The 20070-nt window shown below is 40.9% G+C and overlaps 3 protein-coding genes across 4 annotated transcripts; 1 reads left to right on the top strand and 2 right to left on the bottom strand.

The window, feature by feature from the left end:
* The first annotated feature begins 499 nt into the window (after positions 1-499).
* LOC108603717 (serine/threonine-protein kinase 32A) lies at positions 500-16484 on the top strand. 2 transcript variants are annotated; one of them, XM_017992758.2, is made up of 9 exons: positions 500-816; positions 10655-10853; positions 12699-12754; positions 12816-12981; positions 13211-13281; positions 13374-13500; positions 13986-14111; positions 14213-14394; positions 14454-16484. In XM_017992758.2, the coding sequence occupies exons 2-9, from the start codon at positions 10799-10801 to the stop codon at positions 15045-15047; spliced, it is 1377 nt and encodes a 458-aa protein (XP_017848247.1). In that variant the 5' UTR covers positions 500-816; positions 10655-10798; the 3' UTR covers positions 15048-16484. The 2 variants fall into 2 exon arrangements, with proteins under 2 accessions (XP_017848247.1, XP_033149796.1); XM_033293905.1 differs by lacking the exons at positions 500-816; positions 10655-10853 and adding an exon at positions 10907-11339 and having other exon boundaries at positions 12635-12754.
* On the bottom strand, positions 8901-10493 carry LOC108603718 (ubiquilin-4). The gene has a single exon (XM_017992759.2). The coding sequence runs from the start codon at positions 10358-10360 to the stop codon at positions 9119-9121; it is 1242 nt and encodes a 413-aa protein (XP_017848248.2). The 5' UTR covers positions 10361-10493; the 3' UTR covers positions 8901-9118.
* LOC108603716 (methenyltetrahydrofolate synthase domain-containing protein) lies at positions 15855-20060 on the bottom strand. The gene is made up of 6 exons (XM_017992757.2): positions 19841-20060; positions 18192-18362; positions 17400-18118; positions 17264-17332; positions 16982-17198; positions 15855-16928 (listed from the first exon to the last, which is right to left on the bottom strand). Exons 1-6 carry the CDS (start codon positions 19920-19922, stop codon positions 16588-16590), a joined length of 1599 nt encoding a protein of 532 aa, XP_017848246.1. The 5' UTR covers positions 19923-20060; the 3' UTR covers positions 15855-16587.
* Positions 20061-20070: the final 10 nt, after the last annotated feature.

Genomic DNA, 20070 nt, shown 5'->3' with positions numbered 1-20070 from the left:
TGGCATGCAACAAATTAATTGCATTTCTTCAGTTACGACTGCCAGTGTGGAGCCCTAGAGACAGCAGCTACTATATAATTGAACAACAAGTAAGACTGTTGCATATTCGCCACTCAAGTTGAATTTATGTTTAGAAACTTTTGTGCTTGCCATTCTAATACGCAGCACAGCATAATTAGCCCAGTTAAGGGGATTAGCGGGAGCAGCTACTCTAATTTTTAGTGCATATTTTGCAATTAGCAGCAAAGCCGGCCAAATGATGCTTAAGCCCGATTTACCAACAATGCTATTGCTACATTTGTATGCAGAGTCCTTGCTCTGCTGCTAGCCGCTGAGCCGCATAGTAGACAAATCCAAATATGAATGAAGCTGCTCTTCAAGCGCCTGCGCATACGCTACGCTCTCAAATTTCAATTTAGGTAAATGTGTGGCTAGGTTTGTTTAGTCGCGTAAATTTATTTTCAGTGCTGTTGCGACCATTCAATGAAGCGGTGCTCGTTTGCCGGCAAGAACTCTGTGCTGCGCTTCATTCATCAGGACTAAATTACGCGCAACGCTCTAACGTGTATCTGTGTTTTTGTCTGCCTGTCTGCCTGCCTGTGTGCGTGTCGGTATGTGCATGTGTGTGTGACAGCGTGCTTAACTGTTTAATGCTGGCGCCAGTGAGCAAATAAATAACACCCAGCAACGCACGCCTAAACAAATATTGACGAGAGCTGGGACTACTAACATCCAAATTGATGAGTCAATTGCAGCCTGTTGGGTAACCCGCCGTAAGCTTCTACTACATGACACAAAAGGATTTCTTAAGCCCCAGTGAGTATGTACTTAGTACAGTTGATTTCGCAACATCTCTCACTTTTTTCAATATCAAAATGTGCCTAGCCCCGAAAAATAATCAATCTGCGTCTGATGAAAGTCTAGCAAGTCCATATATACTTATGTATCTGCTGTGTTTGACATCAAGTTGAGCTGCTCATAGGTAAATTGGCTTGACTTGTTTTTGACTTGTATACACTTGGCTATCAATATATTGACAGCTGCTGATAAAATGCTAAAAGCTTGACATGCTCAATTGAATTAGAATTGTGTTGAGAGCCTGACAGCCACATTGGCTGACTTGAAGGTAAAATCACTTTAAATTTACAACTAATTGAATTTTCCCAGCCGCTCTCATGACAATCAAAAACTCTGAGCAAGCGAGCGTGCAAAAAAAGAGTTTACAATAAATGAAATGAAAGCGAACCCTTAACATATCATTTATCACAGGCTAAGCATTGAGAAATTGCTTTTTATACTAGAGCACAGTTTATGTTTTATGAGCCAAGTCGGAGCGACTAACTTTTAGGAATTCATTTGATTGATGCTTTTGCATTAGTGAAAGTTGCTGCCGGCTATGTTGAAATCGTGCCCATCTCATGCAGCAGCTCACTTTCGGCTTCGGTTAGCCTCAAAACAGGATATTACGTGTTTTGAAAATAAGGAAATTAGCATATAATGCAGATACATAGGCTTTGAAGTTGTGGCGCCAGACCAGCCCATGTTCTTGACAGTTTAATTAGCATGTAAAAGGACTTTGTCCTGCACTTGCTGCTATCCCAGCAAGCCGTTACATTGCCCCGTTGTCTGTGCTATTTGTGCTGACAAAAGTTGGACCTAAAAGAAGCCATTTACATTTGTTTACTCTCCTTATTGGCCTTGCGCAACCAGGGAAACTTAAGAGCTGAATAAACAAAGTGGCGCAAAAACTACGCTGATTTTTTAGGTTTCGCCTCTTACACTTGCAAGTCCGCGATGTATGGCTGGTTGGTTCGCTGTTTGGTTGGTTAGCTTGGTAAGATGCAGTTGCCGTGCCAACATTATTACAACAGAAACAGGAAAAAAAAGTGTGTATACTAAATTGTTAGTGATGTCATGCAGCTGCTGTTTGCTTAGCTATATTGACTCAGTTTTGAATTACAGCGACTTTGATATTTGCTTAGCAAAAATTGTTGTTCAATGCGTATACGTCATGTGAACACACAATAGATATTTGCTTAAGGCTTCTTAGTTGCTGCCATGCGAGACAGTATCAAAGCCAAAATGCTTTTCATTATGCAATCATAATAAGCTTCACTCCCGAATGAAATCCCATAACGCGCAGCGCTTTGTTACCTTTGACGTTTGTAATCCCTTTAACAAACGTGAACCGGAAAACAGCGACTCTGCATTAACTGCAAATAAATTGTGCTTAAACAACGTTCGGTTAAGTGTTTGGCAAACAAACTCTGCTACAAATATTTTGCGTAATTCGAAACTTTGGCATTTTTTACGTGACTATTGAGCATTATCCTTTATCAGCAGCGCTTAAGAGCCGCTCGCTCGCTCGCTGTTATTTGTTACGTATGTAAAGGCTGCATCCTTTTTTAGAAGTTGCTTCTCGTTTATTGACTTTTTCGACTAGCAAACACTTGAGAGACTCGGTGGGTGGGCAATCTGATCCAGATCCAGACAAGCGTCACAGCACAGCGTCAATCTCATTTATGGTTTGTTTACATTGCGCCTTTTCCAGGCGCCCTTGACTGATGTCTTGCGGCAGATGAAGCTGTTCTAACACTGACAGTGCGAAGCAATCGCAGCTTAAGCTTTAAGAGCAGCGCACACATGCATATAGTAGCTAAACTAAATCATTGCAGCTGCGTTAATTAAATTTTCGAACCAGATCCGCTTTGCCACTGGCTCGCAAAACTTTAAAGCGTTGATGACAACATTGAGTTGGCAAAAGTTTCACGCTACAAAGTATTTTGCGGTTCGTTATTGTCAGCTGCAAAGTTTTACTTAAGCTGAAGTTAGCTGTTAATTGTGTGCAATATTGTTGTGAGAGCTTTAACAAATTTAATTTGTGTGCTAAATGAATTACATACAATACTTTAAGATGACATACACACACTTAAACATACACACATATGCGTATGTGTTTATCTTTGTCTAACAGTAAGCATTACGCTGCTTGTGTTGCTTGCTTTGGAAATTGCTTTTACCATTTGAGAAAGCAGCAAATATTACGTATACGCACAGTATATATCAAACTAATGTCAAACTAAGTTGTCTGTGAGTCCCCAAAACAAAAGTTTGCAGCTACCATTTTTTATTATCATATTTATTCCAGCCATGCAGACAAGCTAAGAAATAATAAAACAATCGTAAATTGAATTCTTTTATGGCCAAACGAGAAAAAACTTTGTAATTTATTGCGCTTTAAACTAAGCTGTTACAATAAATAATAAAATAGTTGAAAGCCCTGCTCAAAGTGGCATGCAACGTGCGTATTATTCCCACCACTAGGCAGTCAATCAAACGCTTTAATACGCCGCTTAAGCTCATAATACAAGAGTGTAATGCGCTTAAGGCAGCAAATCCACGAGACAACAACAACAACAACTTTGTTAGCATTTTCAATTAAAAGTTCACATATTTATTTTGTGGTCACAAATGTGCGCTATTATTTATTTAACGCTCGCATAATAAACAAGCAGTCAGCTTGTTTGCAACGTAAATTAATTATATACTCGACTATCTATATATATTGGCTTATTTAATTAAGCCATCAAATTATTTCACTTGAATAGACAATGAAGTTAACCTAATGCCTGCTCATTTAACTCTTGAAAGCAAATTTAATGGGCGCATTTTCTTCACTCTGCATTGCACGCATACTAAATTGAATTCCAGTTTACAGCACTGCGGCTCTCTTGCTATCATTTTTTATTATTTTACTTGTTTTTGGAAGCATGCAAAGTGCTATTTTATTTTGCAGTTGAGCCTTGCCGCTGGCAATTGCTTTCGTTAGTTACCTGCCGCAACAAACAAAAAAGTGTGTGTGGCAATTTAAAAACAACATCAAACCTAATTGCGTTTTGCCATTATTAAAACTTTTTACAACCGCATGCAAAAAGTTTGCGTTTTCCTTTATTTCGTTTGAAATTGCCACAAGCCCCAAGTTGCCACCCATATTATTCATTGTCCATATCCGTATTTATCTCTGCTCACAGTTTGTTTACAATTGAAACACGTAATTGCATTAATTTATACACTTAACGCGTTCAACTTTTTTACAACATTGTATGCAAACATTTTCATATTTTATATCTATGCATACAGTCTGTACTCTACTTAAAAGATAAATCAAACTTGCAGGCAATATTTGTTGCAATTATTTGTTTCCTGTTGAAACGAAATTCCCAATACACATCAAATATGCAGAGTAAAAACAAAAGAGAAATTTGCATATCTATTTAGCCAATTGAAAACAAATACATAATAATGGAGCGTTTGCTTTAAATGAAATTTTAATCTCCTAAATTTAGCAGTAGACACATATTAATTGTTTCATGCGGTGAATGCTCGCACCTAAGCACAGCCCGTTGAGCTATGTATATTCATCTCTATTCGGTGTATAGACACAGGATACGCACACCCACGTCTAAATAGAGACCGCAACACTCGGAGCGGCAGGTGTGTAAGCCAAGCCGCTTTAGCCTCATTGGATTATTGGACATTTGCTGTCACAATTTGAAATTGGCCGAGCTTAGTTTTGTGTTCAAAATAGAGGCCGGGCCCAGCCTCTGTCCTGGGGTATGCTCTACATTTGAATACTGCTTTAGATTATCTGCGTTTTGGCTTTTGTCTTTTCAGCAGCAAAAAGCAAAAAACCGAATAAAGCAAAATAAAAATAACAAACAACGGCGGTGGTGGCGACGGCGGCGGCAGTTTGAGTACACAATGGAAATTGCGCACAAAGGTATGCTATAGCAAAATGTACACTCCGCCCACACGACGAACACACAGATAAATACACAGAAAAACACGCACAAAGCGAATGCTATATAATAAAAAAAAAAATAAAAGAGAATACTAGGCGCACACCATTGTCTGCTTCTGCTGCTGTGCCTGCAGGTGTCTTCAGGTCGTACACAATGCACACACCCAGAGTGCCAATTCTTTGAACAAATAAATAATAAAAACGCACTTATGCGCAATTGAGAGCCGCTTATTAATTCAGAACTTTTGCAATGCCAATGCTGTGATGTGATTGCTTATTTAATTGGCAGCAGTTCTAGCCACAGTGCCTAGTCATGCTTATGATACTAAAAAGGCTAGCCAAAGCTACTGCTGATTGGCAGCAAACGTTGCTCATTAAATCTAAATAAACTCTCTTTTGCAGCGCTCTTTGGCAGTTCAAGCATGCGCAGCAGTTGGCAGCGCTGCTCTGCCGGCATTTGGCAATATGGCAACGCTGGCGTGGCAGGCAATAACAAACTGTTTTCAAAGCAAACAACAGTTGTTAGTCGAGTCCAGAGAGTGCAAGTTGACGGCAACATCCTCGCGCTTTTTTGTTAAACGAACATTTCGTTACGTTACTAAGCACTAATAAATAAAAAACGAAACCTTTAAATATGATAGCGCTCATATCTATGAATTGCGTGTTTGTGTGCAAATCCATGTGCTAAAAATACGAAAAATAAAAAGAAGAACCTTTTAAATATAATAACCGTAGCCGTAGAGCTAAACTCAGCTGAGCATGCAACAAGCCAAACTACTAGTGGGTAAGATATATGCATATGAAGCATGTTAGCATACACCTAGCTAGCTACCTATAAACATGACAAGGTACAAGCACAATGGGAGAAAGGAACGCTTGGCGTGTGCGATTTGAATAATTTAACTTGGGCAATTTAGACGCTCAGACGCTCACACACAGCAGAGCAGAGCTCGGAACAGCACAACACACACGTTCTAAGGACTTTAAGCAATGGCAATCGATAAATTCTAAAGACAAGCATTAACCAAAGGCGAAAACCACAGGCAAAGCAAGCAGTCCCTTACTGCCCGCTTAGCACTTTTACAGTCCCAGTCGTCACCGCCGACAACAACAGCCCCGTGTGGAGAAGGATGATAGGCAGATGGGGGTAGCATGTGAGTTTTATGAGCGCTAGTGCTGCTGCTGCTGGTTCTGGCGAAAAGAAATATAAATTTCCAAATGTTGTATATACATAGCATACATACATATGTATGTATTTTTTGCTTGCCGACTTCAGCAAGTTTTTGCGTGATTTCTGGCAAATATGCATGCTAATATAGATTTATTTATGTTTGAGTGTAAATGTGTGTGTTTGTGTGAGTGAGAACAACAAGTCATTGAACTCAGCATTGCTTTTAGAATTTGTACCATTGTAATTCTAGAGTGCCCGGTGGTGGTTGCTCCCCTTGCTATCTGTATAAGTCCCACCACATGCCGACCCAGTTTATAACACTAAGCGTACGATGTTTTCACTAGAAAGCAAATAACAAAACATTTTGATAATGTGACTTTAATTTTTTTATATTTACTTTTCGTTGTCATAGTTTATAATTGAATCAAAGCCAAGTACGTTGTATGTTGCGATATTAAAGCGTTAATTCTGAGAATAAAATGCTTGAATTTATACAAATGTGTTAAGTTTCTTGTTTGACTCTTGCTTTATTCCCGGAAATTTACGCTAGACAAGTTCATTAGTTGCCTGGTCAAATGAAAATTTGCAATGTCCTCTCGTCGTTAGAGAGGGTTACGGTCATGGCTCGTTGGGTTCAACTTTTTGCCAGCAGCAGCTGCTGGCGTCAACAACCGTTTAATTAGTTTTTTCCGGCAGCGCAGCAACAGCGACAGATTTTCCCAACCGCCATTAATTAAAGCGCGCGTTTGTTTTTTATACTTTTTACTTTTTATTTAACCAAGCAGTCACTCGTAGCACACAGAAAGCAAAAGTGAAGGAGAATGAGCTCGAATGAGAAGCAGATTGTGACGCCAGTTTGATTGATGTGCTGTCACTTAAGTTGATAGCGATAGCTGCAAAACTGACATGCCACACATACCAACAAACAAACACACACACACAGATAAGCACACATACATAGACATATGTAGGCGTTAGCATTTAAGTAATGAATAGTCGGAGCAGCACACAATAAATGTCCTATCAGATGAACATTTGCGCTGATTAATGAACTGTTCGTTGATATGATAATACATGGAACTAAGAGTCAATTGCTAGCTTCTGCTGCAGTTGTCCATTCATTTGCACAGATCCGAATCTGAATCTGAATTTATAATTCTATGAAATCAATGGTAAAATGTTTCGCTTTCGGGTTTGTCAAATTGAGTCTCGAATTGATTTTGGCAAGCAGTGTGGCGTGAAATATAAAAATTTCAAGGCAAGACAGCAAACAGATAAATACGTATACGTATAGTGTACAGAACATAAATTCCGCTCCAGCATAAATGGATTTAAGGCTAAAGGTTAAAAGCGAAACAAATAAAAAAGCAAAGCCCGAATCAAGCGCACGGCTAAAAAGCGCAAGCAAAAAATGAAGAGCGCAAACGAGCAGCAGTAGAATTCTAACAAAATTCCACTCACATTGCTTTTGTGTACTAGTTGGTCTCAGCTCTTGGGTCCCTACAGAGAGTTAGGAGTGCGTTTGATGGGATTAGGGTTCAACCTGTGCTGTGCCCTCGAAACGAATCCAAACCAGCTTTTCATGCGCTGGTAGTAAATTCAGGTTATGCGTCTTGTGGGGATTACTTTCGACTTCACACCTGCTTGTAAAAATATTTAAACATGCACGCAAGCCATTTGCATATATCATAACCAAATACTTCGGCGGCGGTTTGAGTCATGGCCTATTAAAGCCCACAAATGGTCTGCTCTTTAAATTATTTACGTTCCCAACACACACACACGCACACACATTCAAACACATTGAAGGCGAAGTCTTCAGCCTGGAAGCTGTTGCCGCAGACCACCAGACCAGACTTTTCAACGGAACCTCGCTCTGCACATAACTTAAACGTTCAGCTCTTGCTACAACTGTCAGCTCAACGCTTCCTGCCGCAAGCTGGCCATGGACTTAACCTCAGCATCACAGCCAGCGTCAGCGGCAGCGACAACGCCAGCAGTTAGCATTTCAAGGTGACACTTGTACCGCCCCCGTGGACCCCACACAGGCCCCCGCAGACAAAAGACGCGCCAAGCAATCACATTAAGCAGGACTCTTTGTTGTCCGATGCTGTTGTTGCTGTAACTTTGTCATTTTCATTCATAAAATATTTAAATGCAAAAAATGAACAGCGGCAACTCTAGCAACTGTCTGTCCGTCTGTCTGTCTCGCTGGCTGGCTGTGTGTTGAAAAATAACTAAAACTTTGCAGTTGCCGTCATGTTGTCGTTGATGCCATCATTTTCCATTCATTATGCCGCCTAAGTTGTTTCCCCTGAGATGCTTTCTGCTAATGTCCTGTCGTCCTTGCTGCCTAATGTTGCTTCTGCATTTAACAGTCACTGCTTCAAAAACAACTTTCAGTTTCGGGGCACTTGTGTATTTTGTTTGCATTAAAGCTTAAACAAAAATAAATACAATTTTATGTGCCGCAGCCCGTTTGCTGATGCTGCTGCTACTGCTGCTTGAATGTGGCCACAAAAGTTGTGGCCATGAGCGCAGCCATTGGGAATTTATGAAATTTCTGCGATGACAGGCTGTCGGTTAGAAGCTTTGGCGACAAAGTCCTATTGATGGATAGCTCAGCACATAGACAACCTGCCGATGGCTGAGAGCGAGAGCAAGTGCAGCAAACCTTTACTCTGGTTTGATATATATATCTATCAGTTATCATTTATGGGCCAGCTGACAAATATCTTTCAATCAATCACAAGTAAAACGTAATTTGCGGCACCAAATGGAGGCGACAGCAACTTAAGCTGCAACTGACATTGATAAAATAAAATAAACAAACAAACAAATATAAAAACTGCAACTGAAAGCTGCAAACACGCCACAAGGACGAAGCTTTTATCAACTTGTTTATATAAAATAAATATAGTACGAGCAGAGATTTATTTTTATTTTGCAAGTAGTACAAACAAAATGAAATGAAAAGTTTGGAGTGCAGTTCACCGTTCACCGGAGTGCAAAATCAATCAATCCGCTTGTATATGAATAAGACCATTTATTAGTTGGAACATTCATGATTTCGTTTTGACAGAGCCAGAGCCAGTGCATCAGCTGATGAACTGCATATGTAACAATAAACTAGTTTCGAGTCCGGACTAACGATTCCACTGCTCCAGCAGCTTCACCGCCGTCTGTATGTTGCCGAAGGACATGAGCAGAGCGCAGATATTGCGCTGGCGATCCGTGTGGCCAAGAGCGCTCAAGTGCAGCAGCTGCGTCTGGAAGTGCTGCTCCCAGCGTGTGTCGTTGCTGGACATGAAGTCAAATGGATTCAAGGGCATGCTTCTTGTCAAGATGGGTTGTGGCCCAGCTTGCAGCGCGACCGGAGCTACAGCTGCTGGCTGAGCTGGGGACTGGGCTTGGGCTTGAGGCTTACAGAGCGCCGACAGAACTGCCTCTGTGACTGGTTTGAACTTGAGCTTAAGCTGTGAGCGCTTGGAGTGCACATAAGTCTTCAGTTGCCAACGCTTGGTCTCGGCCTGCTTGAGGGCGTTGCTCACATCGCCTGTTCGCAGGCAGTGCATCATGTGATCACATTGCTTGCGTACATCCGCTAGGATTTCCTCGACATTGGCGCCGAATAGCTTCTCCATGAGCAGCTGCTCGGGACACCAGGGATTCGGCAATGGCATATTGTTCTCGCGGCCACGCTGCGGATCCTCGTTGTGGTAAAATAAATCGTCCGTCTCCTGATACTTCAGCGCCACGTTATCCTCGTACAGCTGACGCATATAATAGTTGAGACGACTGAGCAGGCTATAGCCACCGGGCACCCATTCCATGCGCAGCACATACAAGTCGCGCTTGCGCAGCAGCTCCTCCACCTTGGCCGGATTGCAGACCGTCGAGAGCAGCTCGTCAATGTTGCGATCGCTGTTCAAGTAATGGCGAAACGATGAGTTCTCCTCCACCAGCGCCTTGATGCGCGGATCGTTCTGCAGCACATCGCGCAACGTGTCCCGATCCTCCAGCAGCGACTTGAACAGCTCCACACTCTTGTTGATTAAATTGCGATAGCTGGATTCCGAGCTGGTTTTTTTGGTGGTGCTGCTGCTGCTGCTGTTATCGCTGCTCATAGCAGCAGCTGCCAGCTGTGGCTGCTGCTTGAGCACCACATGCACCGTCACACCCGAGGTAATGCCATGCAGATCGATGGTGCCCACATCAAACAGCACCTGACCGCCAAAGACAAGCACAATGCAATTGATTGCCTGCTCAAAGCGCACGGCAACCAAAGCGCGCAAATTGCTGATGAGCTCGTTGTGACGCAGCGAAACAGTCGCCGAATTGCCGCCGGACTTGGCCGTAATATCGATGCTTTGGACGCACATAGCCATGTCAAGATGAGACAGTTGTCCAATGAGAGAATGTCCAACAAACCGCAGAATCTTTGGGAAATGAGAATTTTATGTGTTGTTGACTGTTCGGAGAGAAATGTTAGACTGGTCTCGGTTCTGTATGTTAACTGAAGCAATCTATCTTATTTTCAATTGACTTGCTATTTTACTTTTATTTGGCTGCTTGGCAAGCAAAGCCAAGCTACTTGATGTAGTGTTTTTATTAACACTGTACAGTGTAAAATTTCAAATCGATTTAATCTAATATATTTAATTTTTTGCTTGTCCTTGCAGATTTGTAAACCAGCCCAGTTATAGTTGCAACCAACAATGAACGCATGTAAGAGCTTTTAGGCTTATTGTGCTTTCAAACCTACTTCAAAGGATATTGGCTGCTATAACGACGGATTAATAATCAGGCATTGATGTAGCTACAAAATGGGCGCTAACTCGTCGAGCAGATCCGACACCAGTCTGCTCCAAGATGATGAGGGTAAGTTCAACTACATAACACACTTTAAACATTCAAAAACTCAGTAGCCATAGCCTATAGCCAAAATTAAGTCTCCTATCCAAATTGGTAGCGGAGCGCGTGAACATGGAGCGGCTGGACGAGCTGTGCCTGCTGCAGATATTGGGCTATCTAAGGCTGCCCGATCAGCTGGCCCTGCTGCAATGCGAGGACCGTTGCTATGCCTTGTTGGGCAGCCTTTGGCGACGTACGCTCAACAAAATCGAACTAAATCTGCTGCAGGTGCCGCTGAGCTGTGAAACTTTTGAGTTTCTGTTGCTGAACAGCGCACAAAACTTGCGCGAATTGAAGCTCAACTATTTGGACAAGGAAAAGTTTGAGCTGCTTCTCAGGCATAGCTTTCCCAGTCTCCAGCTGCTGCAGGTTGATGCATTGCCGCCGTTTTTCATCTGTCGTCAGCGCCGCCGGCAATTAAAACAAATAATGCCCAAGACGCGCGGCCAAGAAGTTCGCATTTGCTCAACCACACAGCTTATCTATTAAAATTTGTGCTTTTAGAATTCCATAGAACTAGCTATATTTCAACTAGTTTTATTTATTTCATTTTGAATACGTTCAAGGGCAAAGTCATAAAGTGTGACGACAATTCGCTTAGCAACCATCTTTGTAACTTAGCGCAAGAAAATGCGATTTATCTATTTTATACTATTTTATGTGTGCCTGGCAAGCACAAAACTAAGTATGTATGCTTTAAAAATGATTTAGCAAATTTATTGCAAAAATAGTAAGCAAACAAGATAAATTTCTACGAAATATAAAATTTTTGTAAGCCGTAATTCAGCGAAATGAACTGCATTCAAATTTGGAAGTCGTAAAGGTTGCATCAACATACAAAGTTTTGTTGCACGTTAACAACTAACAATTGTTTTTGTTTTAAATACGTACATGTACATACAGGTAAAGAGTTGAGCTGATGCAGCTATTGCTGTCTTTGTTTTGCTTCTCGATGTCGGCAGTTCTGCTTCCATGTACACAGCCATCAAAGATTCTTTGTTTTGTACTTCAGCAACCAATGGTTGTTGTTTGTACATGTTGATGTAAACAGCAGGTTTAGGTAGCTGATGTAAAAACAAACCAGATTGGATTCAACAATCATTGTTGTACATCCGCAACCTAAATCTGTTGTTTATAAATCAATAAATATGTATGCTTTAAATAATTATTTGACGAAGTTTTAAGTAAAAGAGTAAGCCTAAAATCTCTTCAGTCCGATTTTTTTTGGCTGAGATATAGCCTCTCACAGTATAGAAAGTGATAAGAAATGAAGCCGGCATCCATTGCAAAAATTTACAGGGTTTACATCACGTTTTTTGCCAAAAATTTCGAAAATCGTATTTTTTCTAACCGAGTTATAGCTCTGCAAAGTTTGAAATTAAACAAAGTTACTCTTCAGCATTGGTTTTGTTTCCATAACTATGTCAAAAACAGTTTTTTATTTATCGAAACAACAACGCATATGTTTATTTTAGTTACTCATTAAGTAAATTAAGCCTGAAAACACTTCTGTGCGATTTTTTTTGGCGGAGATATAGCCTCTCAAAGTTAGAAAGTGATAAGAAAATGAAAGACGGCATCTTTTTGGTTTTAGTTGTTGATTTAACCAAATTGTATTGTTGTTCTTACAATTTGACCAATATACTTATACCGACATATACATATGTCAACATTGGATTTAGGCAAGCTACGAACAAAAAATTAAAGAAACAAGACAACTATCAAACTTTAAAAAGCTATTGCATAAGCATTATGACGTCTATAAATACTTTTTAATACATATATTGATTGCCTACATTTCATTCTTTGCAGTCAACTTCGATCATTTTCAAATACTACGCGCCATTGGCAAAGGCAGCTTTGGCAAGGTGAGTCCTGCAGCTAGCGAGAAGCAGCTGGCAAGAACAATTAATCCTTTGCTTGTTGCAGGTGTGCATTGTACAAAAGCGAGACAGCGGCACGCTTTTTGCCATGAAGTATGTAAGTCGCTCGGTTTGCGAGTCGCGCGGTGCGCTGGGCGGTGTGATCAAGGAGGTTGATCTATTATCCTCGTTGGAACATCCATTTCTTGTGAATTTATGGTTCTCATTTCAAGGTAAGTGCACACACACACTCACATACTTTGCACACACACACTCGACTCGAATATATGCAAATAATGTAGTAGCTGCCAACGCTACTGATTGCCAATCAAAATGCAAATTAAACGTATGAGTGTGTGCATTTCTTTTTGATGCCCAAGCCATTTGCCGCTGTGTCTTACTGCTTTAAAATATGTCTGCGCTTGTATGTAAATATATCCTTGCTGCTCTCACCTTTTGCAGATGAGGAAGATTTATTCATGGTGTGCGACCTGTTGACAGGCGGTGATTTGAGATATCATTTACAGAACCGAGTAAGCTGCTGTTGCTGGCGACGGCAACGGCGACACAATATAAATATTTATGCCTTATGTATGTTTGACCGGCGCTATTAACATAACCACAGGTGGAGTTCTCCGAGCAGAGTGTGGCCTTATTAGTGTGCGAACTGGGCAGTGCCCTGGAGTACCTGCAAACACAACGTGTGATCCATAGGGACATTAAGCCAGATAATATTCTATTGGACGATGCCGGTAAGTGGCTCAATAAATACTAAAAGACTGGATTAATAGTCTAAGTGTATAGGCTTTCATTGTATAGCATAATTAAACTTATTTGCTGGATAGTCCAGCGTAATGCGTATACGATGCGTAAGCAAATTTAAAGCCAAAATCATCCGCCATGTTTAACGCGAGCTCAGCAAGCAAAGCGTACAAAATGTATATGAAACACAGTTAAAGCGCGTTTTAATATTGCATATGCTTGTGTATCAACTTACCAAGCAGCTTGGCATAAAATATTTTTCAATTGAAATTGCACGCATACAAAATTAAATTTCATTGCTGCAATACATAAAGTGGGGGCTTTATATATGTGTATATTTAATTCAGTAACAATAGTTGTACGATTTCGCATTCATATTTAGCCTTGGGTAGCCAAGCGCAATTACTGTTCTCTAGAAGGTGCAGTTTATAATAACACGCGTAATTGAAAACCAATTACGTGCGCTTAATTTCAGGACACGCCCATTTGACTGATTTTAATATTGCAACAAGGCTGCAAAAGGACTCGCTCGCCTGCAGCATGTCGGGCACGAAGCCCTACATGGCGCCAGAAGTGTTTATGTGCGCTCTCGAAGAAGTTGGTAAGTGACTCTTAAATAAATACATAGTATAAGACTCAAAACTTTTGAGTGAGCATAATCTAATTTGAGTGCGTCCGCCCGCTTGTAATTGAATTTAACAGCCGGATACAGCTACCCAGTGGACTGGTGGTCCCTTGGCGTTGTGGCCTACGAAATGCGGTCCAACACACGTCCCTTTGTGCTCCACTCGCACACACCACTGGTGGAAATCAAGAACATACTATACACATCGGTGCATTATCCACACTATTGGAATCCAGACTTTGTCGATCTGCTGCAAAAGGTTTGTTGTCATTACTAAATGCTCAAATACAAAATAAATATTTACTTCCTTATTTACAGCTGCTGTGCGTACATCCTGGCGCTCGGATTAGCACACAGCATGAGCTGCATCAGACGCCGCTGCTGCGGCCCATGGACTTTCAGCAAGTGTTGGAGAAGAAGCCAAAGCCGCCATTCAAGCCACCCGAGGATCATCTTAATTGCGATCCCTGTCTGGAGCTGGAGGAAATGATTGTCGAGTCGCGCCCGCTGCACAAGAAGAAGAAGCGTTTGGCCAAGCAGCGTTCGGCACAGCGCGACAGCGATCCGGAGCCCACGCTTGTCAAGGAGTTTATTGTTTACAATCGTTTCAAAGAGCTTAAACGCAAGGCCATGGAGCAAAAGGAGAGCGACTGGCAACGCGAGCTCGAATTGGCCATGGCCAATTCTATAGTCAATAGCCTGGCACCTATACAAGAGAAGCCCTCAACATCAGCAACACTCACGCCTACACCCACACCCACGCCCACACCCACACCGACTGCCGACCAAAAACAGCACAAAGATAAAGATAGTGATAGTCTTGAATTTATAGATCGCACACCTTCTCCACAGGCTGCGACTCCAGTGCCTCGCAGATTCTGCTGCAAGGCAACGAGCGCAGTTCGCGATTAAGCTGACGAACCAACTTGAGTAATAACAATGCACAAATAGAGAAAACGTCCAGGTTTCACATCACGCACACATGCACACGAAGTACACACAAATTGCTTAAAATAAGCTGGAAATAAAAATCAATAGAAAATAGAACATGCTATAAATAAATTTTAAAGGAAAAACACGCTGAACTACACACACCTCAACATGTAAATACCGTATTGTTGTACAACTTTTGGGACACCCACATACACATATATGTATACCACACATACATATGCAATTCTTTATACATGTACCTTTTTTAGATGTTAGCTGAAAATCAAAAATAAAATTAATGTTTTCAAGTCTAACTTAGCGTTGAGAAGATTTCTTGGAATTACAAATGCGTTGGTGGTTCAATTTTTTTTTTTAATTTTTATTTGACGTTATATTTCATTCATGTTTCACATAAGTTTTCTTTAATGCTTTTTCTTTGTATAAAAAAGAGTAAATAATGATGGTTTTGTATGTATAAATTGTTGTTTCACAAATTTGTTGATCTTCTTGTTAAAATATATATCTATATATATATATTTACATATATCTATATATTATTACACGATTTGGTGTTGCAGTTTTTTTTTATATATTTGTTGTTGTTTTGTAAGTGTATGTGTGTGAGCGCGCACGGGGAGGCAAACACTAACCAAATTACTATAAATATTTTTATTGCTTGATTTTAATATTGATTTCATTCAGCAAAAATGCAACATGTTAATAGTTTTGTTAATTCATTTCCTTTTCATTTTTCATATAAATCTTTTTTTTTAGTTTTTTTTTCTGTTTTAAGTTTTTTTTTGCGATTATTTTTAATTTACGAATACTAACATTCCTTACACAAATGCTCCAGAGCAGCTCGCAGCTGTAAGTCGCAGGACAGAGCAGCTCAACTGATGTCGAGACGAACATACAACACGGACGAGATGGTCGGGAGACAGTGTGTCAAAGTTTAGAGAAAATGTGTAGAAAATCGTAAAATTTATATTCAAATATTGACTTGCCCGTAGGCAGAAGAACAAGCTATCAAAGAATGATGATAAATGTGTGTAGGCGTAGATTTTGGAAGTTTTAGATGAGTATTTCATAAAGATTTTCCTTTTGCGTTTTACTAATAGTTCGTACTATGTATTTTCTTTAAGACAAAAACAAATGCAATTGTTTAGAGAAAGCGTCAAAGAGCTGTGTGTTGTTAAAATTTGATTTTTAAATTTTCTGTTAGAATTGAATGAGAAGAAGAAACTACAAGCTGTAAAAATTATAACATTGGCGTGTTGTGTATGAGTTTTCTTTGTTTGTTTGTTTGTGTGTGTGTGTGTGTGTTTTATGTATGTGTATGTGTTGTCACGTTTTGGAGCTCACTTGGGTCTTATTCTGTTTGCTTTTTGTGTGTGTGTGTGTTAATTACGGTTGTTTTTAAACAAAATGTTACTCTTTTTCGTTGAACTCCACACGTGGCACATTTGGCGGACATCCGCCTGGGCCGTTTGGCGGCGACTGCACTACAGGCTTGATCATACTATACTGTGGTAGTATCCACAGACTCAATACGTGCAGCACCACCCTCTCCGGCGCCAGCATCAGCATTGTCAGTCGCGCCGTTCACAGCACGTTCACCACCGGCTGCGATCTTATTGGATTTAAGTAACTCTACGTTGACGTTAATTGTTTTCGTTTGCACTGGTGCATTGGCGTTCTCAACTGGAGGCTCCTCGGCGCCAGCAGCCGGGGCTGACTCGCCACCGGAGGTGATCGTCAGCGAGAGATCGTTCAGCGACTTCAGCACCTTGTCGATATCCTCTTGGGTACTGGGATGACCATTGCGATTGCCAAAGTGCAAAAAGCATTTTCCAAAGTGACCTATCGAAAAGACATTAATCTAAAACATAAATTATATTATATGCTTTTCGCACCTTTCCATGTAATCGCCAATGGGTTACATTCACGCTTGCGAAGTTCTGTTTTCAGATCCTTGACGCGAATGTCGCGTGTCAGGTTTGTCAATTTAACACAGAAGTCACGTGGTGGGCGATTCTTCTTCTTCGAACGGCGCTCGCCAGCACCGCCCTCATTGTAATTGCGATCCTCACTCTTGACACCAGCCTCGACTCCAGACTGATCGCCCTCAGACTGCAAACAAATTTAAATAAACATTAGAATTTGATTAGCCCTTCACTTGTTAAATTGTTGTTTACCTTGTTTGTGCGTCTGCGGCGATTGGCAAAGCGATTCTTACGACGTGGTGCGCGCTTCTGCGCATTATCCTGCATATGACAATGGTAAAACGTAAATTAGTATAAGTAAACTGATTAAATGTTTGTATTATCTTACGTTTTGCTGTTCGTTGTCAGTCTGTGAGGTTGTGCGTCCTGGGTTTCCTCGTTGGAAGCGACGACGCAGCGGTCCACGACGGCGCCTGTTGTTTTGCTGATGCTGTTCAACATCCGTATCTTCCTCCTTCATGGCTATGGTCTTGCCCTCTTTTTCCAGCTTCTCCTTCAACAGCTGGAGCACAGGTAAGATTTTCAAGCGACGATCGGACAATAGTTCCCAGAACACACCATTGGGACGTGGCAAGCGCTTGGACACACGAATTACTTCGGTGGGCGTTACAATAATGTCCACTGGTGTATCGTACTTCTGGAAGAGATTTACGGGCAGTGTATCGACCACCTGAACATCGTGAACAATTGTCACAATAGTAGTCTCTGGTGTAATCATGCCCAGCTCAACAAGCAGGCCAATGTCTAAATCGGCAAATCCATTGCCGCGTCCAATGCGGTAGCCATCACGTGAAACTACTACCGAGCCAATCACGACCAAATCGAGCTTCATCTTGCTATCCAGTCCAACTTCCGTGCGGAATTTCGATATATCCTGGACGCGCAACGATTCCTTCTTCTGCTCGTCGGTGGCATCGGCTGGCACATCAACCTTAAGGCACAGTGCGGACGAATCCCGTGTGCTTGGCAAATAAACTGCTTTATCAGCCAGTAGCGACTGTTCCTTAAAATCATGCAATGCGCGATCGATGTTCACTTTGATGTGCTCTACGATTTGCAAAAACAAAATTCATTTAAATTACGAAATTGTAAGACGTAGTAGACCTTGATTACAACTTACGTGCTTTCTTAAACTCCTCCTCCTGAATGAACAATGCTGCAGCCTTGTCGGCATCGACAAATGCAGGAATGCGGTTGAATATTCCATTGAAACCGATTCCCACCTTATCTTCCTGGATCTTCTTCCAGGTTTGCACACGTAGGGAGCGCTTTGTTGGCTCCACGGGCTGAGCTGTTGGATAAAATAACGCATGGTGAGTTCATTAATAAAATTATAGAAACAAGCAACGAATGAATAGAAATGTTTGGCTGTTTTTTTTTATATTTTCATTGTGGCATTGCGTATGGTGTCTAAAAATAAACACAAACAAATGTCAAAGGCGGAGAGGAGAGACTTGAAGTCAGAAGCGAACCTATGACGGTTACTTGGGAGAGAGCGCAAAATTAAAGTGAGATGGAGAGCTGCCGGCAACAAATTCATTTAGGTTGCGCTTATCGCTGACCCATGATTAGCGTATGCATTGTTATCACACATTAGGTTTATGTTTAACAAAATATTTTATTGTGGCTGATAAACCGGTTTTACACTACCAACGCGTAGATGTTAAGAATAATAAATTGCCTAAACAATTGAAAATTCTGCACTAATACATTCTTAAGAGTTGCCACCCCTCCAGCTGAAGGCAAAACGCATGCTTTCACCAAATTCCAAAATCACAAATGCTCGTGTCAAAAACAAAAATACCGATTAATTAAAAACAGTGTTAGTTAAACTATATATATGCGTGACGTAAAATAAAATAGGGAAAGGCAATATAAAGTTCGATATTGACGCATTGTCTACCAATAAGTTGGCAACGCTGCGGCAAATGGCACACACACACACACATACAAGCGCATTTACTATCGCTAACACAAACACATGCACATACACTACATTGCTCAGCGATGAGCGCATATCAAGACGCGCGAATTTTTCAATTAATATGTATGTATATGTAGTATGTGTGCATGCATGTGTTTGTTCTATGACATTAGCCGCAAGCAAAAGACCGAAAGAGAGAGAGAAACCCAAACATTCAAATGGGCCAAGAGCAGGAGCTGCTAAATCGGTACACAAAATGATTCATTTTGGCGTACCATTTGTGAATTCGACTTGTTAAATTGCAAGGCACTTTTAACATTTTGAGCATAGAAATGCGCGCCCCGATGACGTAATTAATAAGAGAAACAACGCGAAAATGAATTATAGACCAAAAATAAGCGTGTATGTGTGTAACTGCACACTCAATCGTACACACACAACATCAATAATAATTTGTTGTTGACTTTGCTGTACTTGTTTTGCATTCCGCTTTTGGTTTAACAGTTCTAATGGCGAAATGACAGCTACACCTATGCAGAAGACGATGTGTCAACGCTTATTTACCGCTAGAATTTTTTTTAGAATAAAAGTCATAAAATAAATATGGCGGCATTTTGACAACTTTTTATGTCATTGCTCTAAGTAAAATGGCCGTGCACATGCATGTGTGTGTGAATTAAAAAAAAAAATTGGTAGAAAAAAAAAAGGATGTGAACGCTGTCTTCTTGCCCTTGATTCAATTTTAACATTTGTATGCCAAAGTGTAAAGCACGCTAGTCGTAAAAACGCGGCACAATAAGATATTCAATTACACGGGTTAGCTAGATGCCCCCGCGAAAACTTACTTGTCGATGATACTTCTTGCGCAGCACCAGCGCCATTCTCCGCGGCGGCGGCAGCGGGAGCTGCGTTGCTTTGATTTTCCATCGTATTTCTTTTATAAATTGTGCACTTAAATTGTTTCCGACGAATTTATTTTTTTCAACAATTTATATTTTATCACAAATTTACAAATTTTACACAAGTTTCAGAGCAAACGTCTACCTTTTCCAGCTGCTTCCAACAAACCACGTTG

Source organism: Drosophila busckii, chromosome 3R (genome assembly GCF_011750605.1).
Source record: "Drosophila busckii strain San Diego stock center, stock number 13000-0081.31 chromosome 3R, ASM1175060v1, whole genome shotgun sequence".
NCBI classification, from domain to species: domain Eukaryota; kingdom Metazoa; phylum Arthropoda; class Insecta; order Diptera; family Drosophilidae; genus Drosophila; species Drosophila busckii.
Note: the sequence above shows the minus strand (reverse complement) of the source record. Positions and strands in the feature narration are given on the sequence as shown.

Bases quoted from the DNA above. Each gene is read 5' to 3' on its own strand.
- LOC108603718 (XM_017992759.2), bottom strand. From the start codon at position 10,360: ATGGCTATGTGCGTCCAAAGCATCGATATTACGGCCAAGTCCGGCGGC.
- LOC108603717 (XM_033293905.1), top strand. From the start codon at position 10,959: ATGGAGCGGCTGGACGAGCTGTGCCTGCTGCAGATATTGGGCTATCTA. The intron at 13,282-13,373 runs GTAAGCTGCTGT...ACATAACCACAG, and splicing joins GATATCATTTACAGAACCGA to GTGGAGTTCTCCGAGCAGAG. The intron at 14,395-14,453 runs GTTTGTTGTCAT...CCTTATTTACAG, and splicing joins TTGTCGATCTGCTGCAAAAG to CTGCTGTGCGTACATCCTGG.
- LOC108603716 (XM_017992757.2), bottom strand. From the start codon at position 19,922: ATGGAAAATCAAAGCAACGCAGCTCCCGCTGCCGCCGCCGCGGAGAAT. The intron at 17,333-17,399 runs GTAAGATAATAC...TGTCATATGCAG, and splicing joins CTGACAACGAACAGCAAAAC to GATAATGCGCAGAAGCGCGC. The intron at 16,929-16,981 runs GTGCGAAAAGCA...TCTTTTCGATAG, and splicing joins ATTGGCGATTACATGGAAAG to GTCACTTTGGAAAATGCTTT.